At 44.5% G+C, this 16,402-nt stretch overlaps 1 protein-coding gene across 1 annotated transcript; it reads left to right on the plus strand.

Moving 5' to 3' along the window:
* Positions 1 to 107: 107 nt before the first annotated feature.
* On the plus strand, positions 108 to 16,083 carry Prpf4 (pre-mRNA processing factor 4). The gene is made up of 14 exons (XM_021159616.1): positions 108 to 220; positions 885 to 1,062; positions 3,323 to 3,509; positions 6,192 to 6,279; positions 6,829 to 6,908; positions 7,057 to 7,150; positions 7,611 to 7,705; positions 8,305 to 8,363; positions 9,480 to 9,603; positions 10,945 to 11,034; positions 13,838 to 13,960; positions 14,075 to 14,182; positions 14,263 to 14,381; positions 14,881 to 16,083. Exons 1-14 carry the CDS (start codon positions 194 to 196, stop codon positions 15,072 to 15,074), a joined length of 1,566 nt encoding a protein of 521 aa, XP_021015275.1. The 5' UTR covers positions 108 to 193; the 3' UTR covers positions 15,075 to 16,083.
* The last annotated feature ends 319 nt before the right edge of the window (positions 16,084 to 16,402 follow it).

Genomic DNA, 16,402 nt, shown 5'->3' on the forward strand with positions numbered 1-16,402 from the left:
AGGCCACGCCCCTCGACTCCAGCCTACCCTTGGCAACTACCATTCCCAAGATACTTCGCGACTCCTAGAGCACGTAGTACGTTTCTGATACGTTTCCGGCCAGTGACGCACTTCCACTTTGCTAGGCGCGCGGTTCCCGGTCTGAAAAGTAGAACGCGGATTTGGCTAGGGCCTCGCGTCTCCGCAGCCCGGCATGGCCTCCTCACGAGCCTCCTCCACGGTACGGGGCTCCCGATCTAAGCTCAGGCCTGCCCTAGAGAGGCCGGGGGTTCCCGTGGGAAAGGGCCGTTACCTTACGGGTCTGGACAGAGGAGGAAGGCTGAGGAACCCTAGTGTGGACCTTAGTAGCCTTTTCCTGATGTCTTCGTGTGCTGCAGCTCTCTTTGCACTGCTCTTACTTAAGTCCTGAGCAGAGACCACTCTGACTGTTCCAAAACACGGTGCTTTGGAATCGGGTTGTGTCCTGACTTAAGCTGTCCGACTCGTACTTACTCTGATGAGGCCTCCCAACTTGTAATCGGCTCTGAAAGTATTTGAAATGTGTATTCCAGTCACATCGTGACTTGGTGCACCTAGAGCCACCCTGATTGTTTAGGTTGTTTTTAGTGTCTGCCCAAAGGTGAGAAGTTATTTTCGTAAAACTGGAGATTGCTTTTTCCAGTCGATTAAAGTAACGGGCCCAAAAACAACCAAGACACTTCAGGCAGAAATTGATTCGTCGTATTTGTGTGCCAAACTTAACAAGAGCCTTAACTCGCACAAAGTCAGTTTCGACTTTCTCCTCTAGTTTTGAGAGGAAAGATGAAAGTGCAGCGTTAGTTTCATTCTTTTGGGAAGCATGGTTTGCTGGAACTAAAACTTAGTCCGGGTCTTTGATTTAACAGACAACCAAAACCAAAGCGCCTGACGATTTAGTTGCTCCCGTTGTGAAGAAACCACACATCTACTATGGAAGCTTGGAAGAAAAAGAGCGGGAACGCCTGGCCAAAGGAGAGTCTGGGATTTTGGGAAAAGAAGGACTCAAAGCCGGCATTGAAGCAGGAAATATTAATATAACATCCGGTAAGATGCAAATTGCAGGTCATTACCCCCCCCACACACACACCCTTTTTTAAACAGTGCTGGGAATCCAACCCAGGTTTTTTGCATGCTAGGCAACTGTTCTGCCACTGAGCCATACATTTCCATCTTCCCCCCAGTCTCTTACCTTTGACCTCGCACTCCTCCTGCCTCCTTCCTGGTACTAGAATCAGGTGTACACTACCATGTACCTTTGATGATTCAATATTCTGATGAACACCTTCCCAAACCACATAGTATTAGGTTTATAGGCCAAAATCTGGTCTGGGGAGCTAGTTCAAGTGCCAAAAGCTTTTCTGTGTGACCATTAGGACCTGAGACTGAGCCCCAGAACCCATGGTTTTTTACTGGCTTGTTTTTCCTTTTTCTTTAAAAAAAAAAAAATGCTCAATGTGGTAGTACCTACTTAGAATCGAATGTTGGGAAGACATACTTCCGAACGCATGCAACCTTACTGTTTTCACCACTGAGCCTGTGACTTTGCCTACTTGGCATCATCCAGTGAGTGGATTCCATGTGTTTCCTACGGTTCCGTGCAGGAGTTACTCGTTGTCTCTGTAGACGTCTTCAGTGGGTGTTTGGGTTGGGTTCATCAGGTGTATCTGTCTTTGGGAGATGTAACCTAGTTCTGGCATCGATGTGTGACTCTTTATAGAATTCTTTCCTTTACTTTTCTAGGTTTTTTTTCTTTGTGTTTTCCTTTTTGTTTCTGTTTTTCAAGACAGGGTTTCTCAGGGTAGCCATGGGCCAAGCTGGCTGGTCTCCAACTCAGAGGTTCTCCTGCCCCTGTCTCCAGAGTGCTAAATAAAAGCATAAAAAAAGAATAAAAACCACTACCTGCCTAATTTAACTAAGTTATTATAAGTATTTAAATTTGCACACTTTTTCCCTGCACACGGACACTATTCTTAAATGTCTTCAAGCCTGTCTCATTGGGGGTTAGGAGGGGCGTGGGGTTGTGGGTTTTAAAACTAATCGCCATAGTATCCAAAAAGACTTACCTTGTTGTCAGAGGAATCCTGTTTTTCCTGGCCATTATTTCCTCTCACTGTGTGTGAATGCTCTCCTGGGGGTACTGTTTTAGCAGGTAGGAGTTGGGCTTTCCAAATAAGAAATGTTCTAAGCTATAGAAAGAGATAATGAAATAAATGGAAGAGGTAGGTGGCCTGGCCCTCCCGCTCTCAGTTTAAAGCATCACTTGGGTTTATGTGTTTGCTTTTTTTTTTTTTTTTTTTTTTTTTTTTTTTTTTTTTTTTTTTTTTTTTTTTTTTGGCTGTCCTGGAACTCACCTTGTAGACCAGGCTTGCCTCGAACTCAGAAATCCACCTGCCTCTGCCTCCCGAGTGCTGGGATTAAAGGCGTGCGCCACCACGCCCGGCTGTTGGCTATCATTTAATAAGCTGAAAATTGAAAATGGTAAGCTATAAAAAGTAAGATCAATTAGATACAGTTCTTGCATATGCTTACAACTTTTCAACTCTTAAAGACCAAAACAAATTTCAGTATTAATAAGATAGACATATTTGTTTATTGATAGAGAATTAAATATTGGCTGAAATTTTAATAATGTAAGTCAGGGCATTTTGAATATTTTTCATAATACTTTGATTTTTTTTCTTTTTTTTTTAGTTAGCAACTCAGATATTGAATATTCTTCTTGTTGGCCCTTCCTTCTGTCCTTTCTTTCTGACAAGGACTGTATACACCAGGCTGCCCTCAGTCTCACTACAGCCAAGTACGACATTGATCTCATGGTCTTTTGTGCCTCCACTCGTGTGCTGAACTTTTAGGTGGGCATACCCTGAGCTTCTCCCATCTTCCTTTTCTATTGTGGCCAAACACAAATAATGAAATATTTTAACACAGTATAGTCCAAAGATAAAACTATTTGATATTTGATGCTGGGGAAATTAAATGTTTTCCTTATAACTTTGTACAGTGAAGACATTGCAATTCATCAGATGTAATGGCCTCTGAGCCACTTTGAGTGCGGTGTTCCTTAGTGTCGTATGGCATGGCAGACAGTAAGTACTTTACAGAATTGCACATGCTCGGAACCAAGGCTGCAGCAAAGATACATGGTGCAGCCCAGCAGGGACCCTTCGATATTGCTGAAGTCTCTGTGAGCTCCACACTTAACACTGTATGTCGCCTCCATCCAGTTTAAGACACTGTACTGCAGGACCCACAGACTCTGACTGGCTAACTGTTTCTTTCCCCCGTGTTACCTTTCTTTGCGTAGGGGAAGTGTTTGAAATTGAGGAGCACATCAGTGAGCGGCAGGCAGAAGTCTTGGCAGAGTTTGAAAGAAGAAAGCGAGCCCGGCAGATCAATGTTTCCACAGATGACTCAGAGGTCAAGGCTTGCCTTCGAGCCTTGGGAGAGCCTATCACGCTTTTTGGAGAGGGCCCTGCTGAGCGAAGAGAAAGGTGTCCTTTATAAGAAGTTACATTCATTACTTGTCTTTGCGGGCACAGGGTTATTGTGGTTGGAGGGTTGTGAAGTTGGCGCTGACTTCCCTCAGGCCCTTGCCTGCTCTGCTGGGAAGTTGCTTGATGGACATGCTAGGTGATTGTTTGGTTTTAATTATATAAATCCATAATATGTCTGTGTGGAAGCGTGCACAGGTGAGTTAGGATACCCTGGGAGTCCAAAAGACGGTGTTACATACGGACCTGGAGTTGCAGGCAATATTGAACTACCGGATATGGTTGCTGGGAACTGAACTTGGGTCCTCTGAAAGAGCAAAAAGTAATCTTTTTTTGTTTTGGTTTGGTTTTTCGAGACAGGGTTTCTCTGTGTAGCCCTGGCTATCCTGGAACTCACTTTGTAGACCAGGCTGGCCTTGAACTCAGAAATCCGCCTGCCTCTGCCTCCCGAGTGCTGGGATTAAAGGCGTGCGCCACCACACCGGCGCAAAAAGTAATCTTTAACCTCTGAACCTGGTACACAGATATTTCATTTTTTGTTTCTCTCTTAGCTTTTAGAGTCATGTGATTTTGTTTGAGCATAAATGCCCCTTGTTCACAGAAGCCTTGCTCCATTACTTCTGCCAATGCCTTTTTAAATGTTTATTTGTGTGTGTGTGTGTGTGTGTGTGTGTGTGTGTAGACATATATGTGCCTTCATACGGATGTGGGGGTCATAGAACAACTTGTGAGAATTGGTTCTCTTTCGCCATGTGTCCCAGGGATCTATCTCAAGTCAGCAGGCCCCTTGCCCCTCAGCCACCCTGCCAGCCTGACTCAGTGTGTTTGCTGTTAGCCCCTTCTGCCTACCAAGTCCATTGTGCTTTATTATTATGTCCCATAGGTGAATGCCTTGAATCCCAGCTGCCACTACCTTAGCTCGGGGCCACCATTGTGACTTGATTGCTTTAACAGTAAAGGCGAGTTTTCTATACTGTTCTTTCTCTTCTGCCTGCTGCCCTATCATTCTCATTGCAGACCCTTTCTTGGGTAGCGTAAAGGCTCCGGTGACCAGGCCCCACTTGACTTCCCAGCTTTGGCCATCACCAGCCCTTCCCCTTTGTTCCATATTCCAACTCTACTGAAGTGTTTGCAGGCCTAAGCTCACCCTGTGTCCCTGACTATAGGCCTTTACAGTTCTTTAACCCTCTGTCTCAACTTCTGTTTTTGACTCTGGGCTGAATAAGCATTTGACAACACCCTTTCTGTAAAGCCTTCCCTGATATCTATCCCACACCTGCTCCCAAGCCTTGGCTCTGTACTTCTTCCATTTTCCCTTCACATTATGTTCACCGCTCTCTGGTATTGGTATAATGTACAGCTTTCTGTAGTGTCTTCAGAATTATCCTTTAGTTTGATTTTGTTGTTGCTCTTTTAAAAAAAAAAAAAGGATTTATTTATTTATTATTATATCTAAGTACACTGTAGCTGTCTTCAGATGCACCAGAAGAGGGTGAAGAGGGTGTCAGATCTCATTACTGATGGTTGTGAAGCCACCATGTGGTTGCTGGGATTTGAACTCAGGACCTTTGGAAGAGCCATCAGTGTTCTTACCTGCTGAGCCATCTCTCCAGCCCTGTAGTTTCTCTTTTGAGACAGGGTCTCTCTATATAGCCTTGGCTGGCCTGGAGCCTACCAATACACCTCACTTGTAATTCTTATTTTATTGAAATGGGGTCTTAGTGTGCAGCCCTTAGTGGCCTGGAACTCACTTGTACTCAAGACTGGTCTTGAACTCAGAGAACTCCACCTTCCTCTGCCTCCAAGTTCTGGGATTAAAAGTGTGTGTCATCAAGCCTAGTTCCTTTGACTATTCTTAGTCATTAGATATCCTTAGCCCTTGAATCGGTGCCCTGTGCACCATGGCATTCAGTGAGTTCCAGCTGTACGTGGCAGCAGTTGACTCTAAATGGAATAGAGTAATTGCTGATGGCTGGTATTAAGGAGGCTTCAGGTAAAGACTGTAGAAAGGCTTGACATGCCCACTGGAGTCTTAGGGAGACCGGAGGAGTCTGAGAGGCGAAAGAGCAAAGGTGCACAGCGTGTCTCTTATGCTTGGTTTTCCTGTTTCTCCTACCATAGTCACCTGAGGTCCAAAATTACTGACTGGGAAAATGCCAGAAGTGAACACTTTATAAATGTTCATTTACACACCATCTAGCTCTGTCCCTTCATCTGCTAGTTCCTTGCTACCTTCCTATTAGTGTGCACTAGAATAAGATATTGTGAGAGAAAGAAAAACAGATCTCGTTCACCTAATTATAAAAATCTGTTTTGGTTTTTCGTTACTAACCTTTTACCTTGCTAATTTATGAGTTAAACGTTATAAGAATGTATGAGCCGGGCAGTAGTGGTGCACGCCTTTAATCCCAGCACTTGGGAGGTAGAGGCAGGCGGATTTCTGAGTTAGAGGCCAGCCTGGTCTACAAAGTGAGTTCTAGAGCAGCCAGAGCTACATAGAAAAACCCTGTCTCTTGGCAGGGTGGGGGGAGAATGTATGAGTAGGGAAACAAATAGTGTGGCTAAGGTTCATTGTTCCCTGTGGTTGTAAGCTTTTAGGGATCTCGACATATCTCTTCTACAAGTGGTGATGGGGCCCTACTGGACCTCATCCATATTGATTTCTGACCTTTTTTGTTACAGGTTAAGAAATATTCTCTCAGTGGTCGGGACTGATGCCTTAAAAAAGACCAAAAAAGATGATGAAAAGTCTAAGAAGTCAAAGGAGGAGGTAAAGTGGGAAAGTTCAAGGGCATTCTTTCCAGTGCTTTCTTTGCTAGGGTGAGGAGAGGAGTCTACAGGCTCTCTCTGCCATTTGGGACTGATTGATGGCAATAATTGATCATTTTCATGGATTGGGGATGGTGCTGGAAGTTCTCCATTCAGGAAGGAGATATGCACACTCTTGGTGTGACTCAGCAAGAAACCAGAAACTAAAAGAAGTCATAGAAAAAAGACAAGGGGTCTGGAGAGATTGCTCTACCCTTAAGAGTGCACACTGCTCTTCAGGAAGGCTCAAAGTTTGGTTCCCAACACCTGAGTCTAGGGATGCCCAAGCCTGAGCAATCGAATGCTGTCCTCCATGGCATCTGCATTCATATGCATGTACCCCACAGTCATACAACACAGTTAAGTAAAAAGTAACTAACAGAAGGACGAGTGCCTGCTTTGTTCTGTTACTGCCCCAGTCGCCTTCTTTGTGAGCATTACAGAGGGGAGCAGCTGTTGGGAGAGCGGGCATTTTCCAAACCTAATGTTTCTTCTGTTATTTCCTTCTCAGTATCAGCAAACCTGGTACCATGAAGGGCCAAATAGCCTGAAGGTGGCCAGACTGTGGATTGCTAATTATTCACTCCCCAGGTAAGCAGAGGTCCAGAAGAACAAATTCCGTCCTTTCAGGGACTAAGAATAGGCACTATACTGGTGGTGCTTATTACATAGGATTGAGAATTAGAGAGTGTTCAGACCCTTTTGATACTCCTTTAGTGATGATGTTTATGGGTCACAGGGCAATGAAACGCTTAGAGGAGGCCCGTCTCCATAAGGAGATTCCCGAGACAACCAGAACCTCCCAGATGCAGGAGCTGCACAAGTCTCTCCGGGTAAGATGCTCTTCACTCTTGTCCAGTCTCTTAAATTATTAGCTTCTGTTTTGACCCACTCACAGGAGGGTAAAGGCAGCTACCACATGTCCCCTGGTGGATCTGTGCTGTGGCAGGCACCATCGGCTGTGGTGACAGGAGCACTCTGGGTTCACAGAGGAAAGGCGCCCTTCTAACAGCTCAAGCTATGCTTGACTTTTGTCTGTGTTTAGCTGATATAAAAGCTAGTGAGACTATGGTTAACAAGTGGCTTTCCAGATAAGCCTTGATTCCCTTTCTTTCAGCAACTTGAGTCTTCTATCAGCAGCAAGCATTTAAAAAGTCTTGGGATTGGTTAAGCTGAAACGTTACCACCATCACCTCGTTCACAACCTTCCCCCACTCCCCTTTTTTCCCCAAAAGTGAAAAAGTCAAAGAACTCTCAGATTGGTTGATCACCTTGTTTTTGTTTTCTTGTTAGTCTTTGAATAATTTCTGCAGTCAGATTGGAGATGACCGGCCGATCTCCTACTGCCACTTCAGCCCCAATTCTAAAATGCTAGCCACAGCTTGTTGGTAAGTTTTGTTTTACAGTAACAGTTTCCTAAATTGGGCATTGGTTCAGGAAGAAAAAGTATCCTTGTCTCCACTGTCATTTCCTCTGTCCTCTTTCTCTGCTTCTCCTGCCCAGCGGCCACGGCTCTGCCTGCTTATTTGCTTCAACGGCTTCTGTTGGGCAGTTCTTACTAGTCACAGATCCATGACGTGTAATGTCTACTGTGTTCTTCTTCGGGTGCTCTGGAGTAGCTCATATGGGAACTTTATTGACCAAGTAGTTTTGAGTTTAGTCCAGCTTTTCTTTCTAGCTCTGTGGTCTGGATGTAGGCGATCCAAGGAAGTCTTGGTGCCCTTACCTACCATTAGTAAATGTTAGTCACTAGTCTCACCTTTGTTTTGCAAGTTGACCTGGACATTAAAAATAGCAGCTTGCATTCCATGATAGTCTAAAAGAGGCCTGAGAGCTGCTGTAGCTCTCCAACAAGCCTTTTGTGTTTTCTAAAGACCTCTGTCAAGTGTATAGGGTCAAGACAAAATTGTCCTTTAATGATGTTACGAAGGTGCCTTTTCCTTCCCAGACCAACCCTGGCTGAGATGCTTTCCTTTGTGTTTGATAGGAGTGGGCTCTGCAAGCTCTGGTCTGTCCCCGACTGCAGCCTCCTTCACACTCTTCGAGGTGAGTTACAGTCTTGGGTGGGAGCTCTCATTCTTTTCCCAACAAACTCTGTTAAATGATGAACCTCGGGTTGACACTCAGATACAATACACAACATTGCTTCTATGTGTGTGCACATGTTCGTGCCCTCTGTGTACATATATAAATGCCAGCAGACCACATGATGGTGTCTGATCCCCTGGAGCTGGAGTTAAAGGCATTTGTGACCCACCTGATGTGGGTGCTGGGAACCAACTCAGGTCCTCTGTAAGAGTAAGCAGTAGATCTTTTAACTGATGAGCCATCCTTCCAGCCTATGCATTACATTTATATTTGAATGCATGTGTGTGATTTTCTTTCTCTCTTCAACACCAGAGTATCATGACTTCACATTCATGCAGTCTGTCTTCCTGTCTACCATACTCTGGCTTTGATAGCATCTAAAATAAAAGACCAAGATTTTATGTTTTATTTATTTTGATTTGGTTTAGTTTTTGCGAATGGACTCTTACTCTGTTTCCCAGTGTGGCTTTCAATTCAGTATCCTCTTGCCTCAGCTTCCAAAGTGCTGGAGTTAACATATACAGTCCACTGTGCCAGGGTTTTTGTGTTTTTTGTTTTGTCTTAAATTTAAAAAAAAGAAAGTGATTTGTTTCAAACAATTTAGGGAGAAGGGCTAGAGAGATTGTTCAGTGACAAAAAATGTGTTCTGCTCTTAGAAAGACCCTGGTCTGAGTTCCCAGCACCCATAACAGGGTAGCTCACAGCTCTCCGTAGCTCTGGCTCTAGGGGATCCAGTGATCTCCATAGACACCTGCGCTCCTGTGTACATACATGTAATTTAAAAATAAGTTTCTGGGCATGGTGGCACACACTTTAATCCCAGCACTCAGGAGGCAGTGGTAGGTAGATCTTTTTTAGGTTTGAGACCAGCCGGGTCTTCATAGTAAGTTCCAGACTCGCCAGGACTACAAAGAAACACTGTCTCAAAAATACATGTTCCTTTGTAGTAGTTGAATAGTCGCTTCAATACATTCCCTGATAGGTACTTTTCCATGCTGTTCATAGTAGCCTTTCTTTGCTTACAGCTTACAAAGAGGTGAGAGCCTTTTAACTTGATCTCCTGTATTCCTTTAGGCCATAACACAAATGTAGGAGCAATTGTATTCCATCCCAAATCCACTGTCTCGTTGGACCAGAAGGATGTCAACCTGGCCTCTTGTGCTGCTGATGGTTCTGTGAAGCTTTGGAGCCTTGACAGGTGATTATTGCCTTTCTCCAGTCCACACTGCCATCCTTAAAGGAGATAGGCTGGCTGGGCCTTCAGGCCTAAACATGTGACATGTAGTCCCAGACATGTTCTTAAGAGTCCAGGGTACTCACAGAAAATAGAGATAACTCTCTTCGACCTTTCTTCTCCAGAGAAGGTGTACTGAGATGTTTGTTTTCCTTGATGACTTTGGCTTAATTTTTGCTTTTAGCATAGTAGTTGCTGATTGCTGGTTCCCATTATTCTAAAAACAATTCAGTCTGACTCACATGGTTGGTTAGCATTGGAGAAATGCACTGTTTTCTACAAAAGACTAACGATGATTGTCTCAGTGGCCTCTCAGGTCTTAGCACACAGCCACAGAGAGGGAAGGGAGGTTCTATCTGGCAGTAGGCCACTGGTGTCATCCTCTACCTAGGATGTGTTTTCCAGCCACAGCACATTTTATTCTTCATGTGGGTGTTTTTACTAGTCCACTCAATTTGAACACATACTGTGATCTAAAAGACATTTGGATGCTGTCTTTCCTTTCCTGGAGAAAGCACGGGAAGGGCTTTTATTGCAGAATTTTCTAAGAGCACTAATTAGCATCTACAGTCTTTGCCAGATAGGGTCTCCACTCCTACTAGGCAAGTTTTAATTGGCTTCCGTAGTACTTGGCGGTGCTTCTCCCGTGGGCACTGGTTGGGTCTGCATGTGCTCTGACAGCGAGTGTTCCCTTCTAATTGCTCTCTTTAGGCTCATGTTTACTTCCTCTCTCTGCTGTTTGAGTCTTTCTTTCTGTTGTTGCTAAGAAGCAGAAACTAATGACTGGCCAGAGGACACTGAGTCGCTCTAGCCTAGGATCCCTTTAGATCTTTGAACGGGCTAAGGGTTAAGGAGGATTATCTGGAACCCACTTGAACCAAAACTGATTTCTGTATCCACTTCTCTACCAAAGACTGTTTTCCTTTTTGAATCCAAGCACTGCTTTGATGCCGTGACAATCTGTTGCTCAGAAACCTGAAGAACTTTTCTCTTATCCTAGATGGAGAACTTGTGAGCTAGCCAAATTGAGAAAGTGATCACTGTGCCCTGTGGTCACAGAACCTTAGCAAGTAGCGTAAATTATTGTTATCCCAAAGATTGTAACCCATTGCAAGGATGGTTACTAATTAGCACAAAGCCTTGTGCAGGGTGCCTTCAGTCCCCTGTGTTGGGTGGTGTAGCGAGGACATGGTAATGCCTGTATACAAACTAGATCGGGTTGGTCTGCACAGCAGCAGATAAACTCAGTGGGCAGCTGCATGGCTCTCAAGATGTTTTAATGCCTGTATGTTTGCTTCCTTTCAGCGATGAACCAGTGGCAGATATTGAAGGCCATACAGTACGTGTAGCTCGGGTAATGTGGCATCCATCAGGGCGTTTCCTGGGCACAACCTGGTAAGCCATCTGTTACTGTCCAGTTTGTACGAGCCTGTTGGCTTTGATAATCCTTTTCATTATCTGCCAGGTAAATTTTTAGAGCAAGGATATTCAATTAGAACTTTCTCAAACTTCAGTAATAGAAGCAGAATAAAAGAGTATGATATAGCCAGGGCAGAGTGTTTTTACTTTTATATCTCACTGAGTGTGCTACACTTTACACTGAAATCTCCCTCAGATGGGTGTGATAGCACGTATCTATCGTCCTAGCACTCACCAGGCTGAAGGAATAGGATCACGAGTTCAGGGCCAGCCTGGTATACATAAACTATTAAAAATACAAGAGCCAGGCAGTGGTGGCGCACGCCTTTAATCCCAGCACTTGGGAGACAAAGGCAGGTGGATTTCTGAGTTCAAGGCCAGCCTGGTCTACAGAGTGAGTTCCGGGATAGCCAGGGCTACACAGAAAAACCCTGTCTCAAAAAAAACAAAAAAATATAAAATAAAATAAGAGCTAGGTGGTAGTGGCCCATGCCTGTAACCTCAGCACTCGAGAGGCAGAGGCAGGCCTGGACTATAGAGCAAGTTCAGGACAGTCAGGGCCACACAGAGAAATTCTGTCTTGAAAAAAAACAATTTTTTTATTTTTTAAGTAAAATTTCTCTCTGCTGACATGTTGGTTTCTTTTTCTCATTCTGTTGGGTTGGTTGGTTCTTTCATGTTTAAGCAACATACAATAGAGTGTGATTGTTTTATTATACAATTCAACCTTGACAAATGCATACCGCTTATGACCCACACCCTCATCAATATAGATAACATTTCTCTCACCCTACAGAGTTCTCTCCCATCCCTAATCTCCCCTTCCAAACCACCTCTGATGTGATCTCTGTGCATTCTGCCTGTTTGTACCATTCGTGGTGTTGAGTTGAGCTGTAGTCTGTTGTATCTGAGCCACAGTTTCTGCATTCTCCTGTTGATGGGCACATGGGCATGTTTCTAGGTTGTAGCTAGTCAGGATAACGCTGCTGTAAATGTATGTCTGTGTACCACATGTGTGTAAGTGCCCACAGAGTCCAGAAAAGGATTAGAGGTACGCATGGTGTGAGCTGCTATGTGGGTCCTGTGGAAGAGCATCCTGTGCCGTCTCTCCATCCCCAGCTGTAAATACTCTTACTGAAGCTTTTTGTAGATGGGCTGGCTGTCCTTTCCCTTCTCTTAGGTAATTACCTAGGAGTACAATGACTAGTTCATGGAGTGGTGCTGTATAGAGTAGATAGATGTATATTAGCTTTTTAAAGTATTTGGGCTGCCAGGTGGTGGTGGCGCACGCCTTTAATCCCAGCACTTGGGAGGCAGAGGCAGGCAGATTTCTGAGTTTGAGGCCAGCCTGGTCTACAAAGTGACACTGACAGAAATATTACCACATGAGTTACAGGACAGCCAGGGCTATACAGAGAAACCCTGTCTCGAAAAACCAAAAAACCACAAGTAAAGTATTTGGGCAAGCTGGATTCAGTGTCACACGCTTACAGTCCCAACATTCAGACAAAGATCTCAAGTTTAAGGCCAGCCTGGGCTTCAGAGTGAGACCCTGTTCCCCAGCATAGAGTCTTAAAAACATCTGAGCTCTGCCCACTCTGGTTCGTAGCTGTGTTGGTGTTCGCTGTTGCCGATCTACTGTTTTGCCCATTGTAAGCACATGGTAATATTTCTGTCGGTGTTCCTATCCTGATGGCCGTGGCACTGGAGTGGTTTCCCCGTACGCTCACACATCTTGCTTGTCTTTGGTGCAGTCTCCAGCTGCTTTGCCCTTCTTGAGTTTATCTGTTCTGTACTTGTAACACCAAAGCCTGTTTGCAACCCTCATTTAAGATTTTTGTTAAGAATTCCTTTAACACCTTTAATGAAAGCATTCTGATCGTACACATTTGTGTCTGTTTCTAGATCTGCTGTGTTTATTTTTCTTTAACGCCCTAATTTCAATTGAGACTCCAATAAATATGCAAATGCCTGATAGGGCAGGGCATGCAGCGGCAGAATGAAGGGGGACAGACAGTGCCATCTTTGCTGGGCTGAACCCAGGGCCCTACACACACCAGGCAAGGCCTCCCTACTATTGAGCCTCAACCCCTACCCCCAGAATTCTTTTTTTAAAAAACAGCCCAGCCACTAAAGTACAGAATGTTCATGGTCTCCCAGCTGTCGCCTAAAACAAAGTCTTGGTGGTGAAGCATTGTTCATGTCAGAAAGGCCATTCGTTCTTTCTTTCTTACCTTTGTTTTTTGGTTTTGGGGTTTTTTGTTTTGTTTTGTTTTGTTTTAAGATTTATTTATTTAAGCCGGGCAGTGATGGTGCATGCCTTTAATCCCAGCATTTGGGAGGCAGAGGCAGGCAGATTTGAGTTCGAGACCAGCCTGGTCTACAGAGTGAGTTCCAGGATAGCAAGGGATACATAGAGAAACCCTGTCTCAGGGGGGAAAAAAAAAGATTTATTTTTTTAGTATACAGTGTTTTACATGCATATATGCTGCACACCAGAAGAGGGCACCAGATTCATTATTTAATGGTTTGAGCCACAGTGTGGTGGTTGCTGGAAATCGTGCTCAGGACTTCTGGAAGAGCAGTCACTGCTCAGCCGTCTCCACAGCCTGGCATTTCTTGTTAGTATGGTTGAATGAAGAGTTTCGGGAGCCTGAGCTGAACTATGATTATTTATAGTACCTTGTCATAGTAGACACTTCTGTCTGCTGGTTGATTGTTGGTGTAATTATTGATAAGTTGGCAAATTTATTCTTATTTATTCTTATTTATTTTTAAGTTATGACCGTTCATGGCGCTTATGGGATTTAGAGGCTCAAGAGGAGATCCTGCACCAGGAAGGCCACAGCATGGGTGTGTATGACATTGCCTTCCATCAAGATGGCTCTTTGGCTGGCACTGGGTAAGACTTTCTCCACAAAGCAAGGGCAGGCGGCTTAGTGGTCTCACCTCTTAGGCAACCCCACTTCCTCATCAGACTGGATTCCGTGTATTCATACATATGTTATCTCCTCAGGGGACTGGATGCATTTGGCCGGGTTTGGGACCTACGCACAGGACGCTGCATTATGTTCCTGGAAGGCCACCTGAAGGAAATCTATGGGATAAATTTCAGCCCCAATGGGTAAAGCAAACTCAGTGGATGGGAAGGGTCCTGGCCAGACAGTACTCTCTGTTTCTAACTATGATACATCTGATCCTCAGCTACCACATTGCCACTGGCAGTGGTGACAACACCTGCAAAGTGTGGGACCTTCGACAGCGACGCTGTGTCTACACCATCCCCGCCCATCAGAACTTAGTGACTGGTGTCAAGTTTGAGCGTAAGCTTTTCTCTTGTTCTCAGCCTTAACACCAGACACCCTTTGCTTCATGGAATACATCCTGGCCATTAGACTAACTTAGACATGGAACCTTGTTAAGGAAATTTCAGCTTCCTTCTCTCTGCCATACCTATAGACAGCGCTATGGCCAAGCATGCCTTCTTGAAGCAAAGAGTCTGTGAAGGCTTCATTTCATTTTGTCCTCCATGAATGGTCAGGTACTAACTAGATGCTTGCTGTTACTGAACAGACCATCCATCCACCTGGGAAAGGCAGCCACACAGCCTTCATCTGTTACTTGGTTATCCTCAGTCTGCTCATGACTGTCCCTTATCTTGGAGGCCCCTAGGAATGTAGAATGAATGAGTTCAGCTTATCTGAAGTCAGAAATAACCTTTCTTTCAAAATAATGTGTTTTGTCAGGTCTTTGTCTTTTTTCTTTTTCTTAAGCTCTTTCTGAATACTTGAGTTCTTCATGTTTGCTTTATGTCTTCTGCAGCTATCCATGGGGACTTCTTGCTCACAGGTGCCTATGACAATACAGCCAAGATCTGGACCCACCCAGGCTGGTCCCCACTGAAGACCCTGGCTGGTCATGAGGGCAAAGTGATGGGTCTGGACATTTCTTCTGATGGGCAACTCATAGCCACGTGCTCCTATGACAGAACCTTCAAGCTCTGGATGGCGGAGTAGGCCAGACCACGGAAGGACTCAGAACTTGTGTTCTCACTATGGAGCCACTTTCCTCAAAGGAAAAGAATTGTATTGTGTTCTATCATGTTTCCTGCCAAATACCATGTGTTGGATTGGATTTTCACATCAGCCCACTTTTGAGGAAGCCAGTCTTTAGGTGGTAGCAAGCCCTTCGTGGTTAGAACAAAATTCTCATCTCAGGTTCTGCCATAAACTGTAGATGTTGTATAGATTCAACACTTTTCAGTGCCCTGCCTCCTCCCTCACGCTCAGGATTGTGACTGTTCTTTCATTTTTGGTTTTTTATTTGGCATTTTGAGACAGAGTCTGTATGTATATCCCTGACTGTCCTGGAAGCCTTACATTGTAAGTGATCCTCCTGTCCTGCCCTTCGAGTGATGGCGTTACGGAAATGTGCTGCTGTGCCTGGCAGTTGTATTTTTAGTGCTGGAACTTGGCTCTCTATAATATAGTATGTGCTTGGGACTACAGGTGATTCAGCAAGCAAGATAGCTGGACTGGCTGGGCAGTGGTGGCGCACGCCTTTAATCCCAGCTTGGGAGGCAGAGGCGGACAGATCTCTTGAGTTTGAGGCCAGCCTGGTCTACAGAGCAAGTTCAAGGACAGCCAGGGCTACACAGAGAAACCCTGTCTCAAGGAAAAAAGAGATAGCTGGACTGTATTTGAAATCTCCCCAGTTATGAGGACATGTCACGGCCATTTGTTGAGCAGTGCCTGGTGGCAAGCTCCTTTCCTGACGCCGAGAATGAGACCGGAGCCATAGACTGCAGCTGTGTGATAGCTCCATAGTAAAAAAGATGTTCCCCGTGTTCACGAAGGATGTTCACTGCAGCTGGGACTCAGAACTGCACACTTGGCCTTGTTAGAGCCAAGTTAGAGCCTCTTCCTTTTGGCTTTGAAGTTTGATATCCTTCATGACAAAACAATCTGGCCATTGTATCCAGATTCAAAGGAGTTTTAAAAACAAACATGATGTCTGTGTTGTACAGCCTCCTTCCTGTTGGTTATTTAAAGGGTCTACCTTATGTATTAAAGAACACTTCATGTCAAAGGAACGGAAAAATCCTAATTTATGTTTGAGTGTTACCAAACATAAACTCCTTTTATATATAAACGCACACATACATACATACATACATACACACACACTTGCTGAGAGTAAAATCTTACTATAAAAACTCTTTGAAAGGATTATTTTCTACTTCAGCATTTTATGAACCTAACCATTTGTCCAAAGAGATCCCCTTCTTTAGCTTTGAGATCTAATGTAATTCTAGGCCTGAATTGTTCCAATTTCTGTTACTTTA

Source organism: Mus caroli, chromosome 4, assembly GCF_900094665.2.
Source record: "Mus caroli chromosome 4, CAROLI_EIJ_v1.1, whole genome shotgun sequence".
NCBI lineage: Eukaryota > Metazoa > Chordata > Mammalia > Rodentia > Muridae > Mus > Mus caroli.

Excerpts from the sequence above, each read along its gene's own strand:
- Prpf4 (XM_021159616.1), top strand. The coding sequence starts at position 194 with ATGGCCTCCTCACGAGCCTCCTCCACG. Across the intron at positions 6,280-6,828 it reads CTAAGAAGTCAAAGGAGGAG|TATCAGCAAACCTGGTACCA; the intron begins GTAAAGTGGGAA and ends TTTCCTTCTCAG. Across the intron at positions 14,183-14,262 it reads ATAAATTTCAGCCCCAATGG|CTACCACATTGCCACTGGCA; the intron begins GTAAAGCAAACT and ends TCTGATCCTCAG.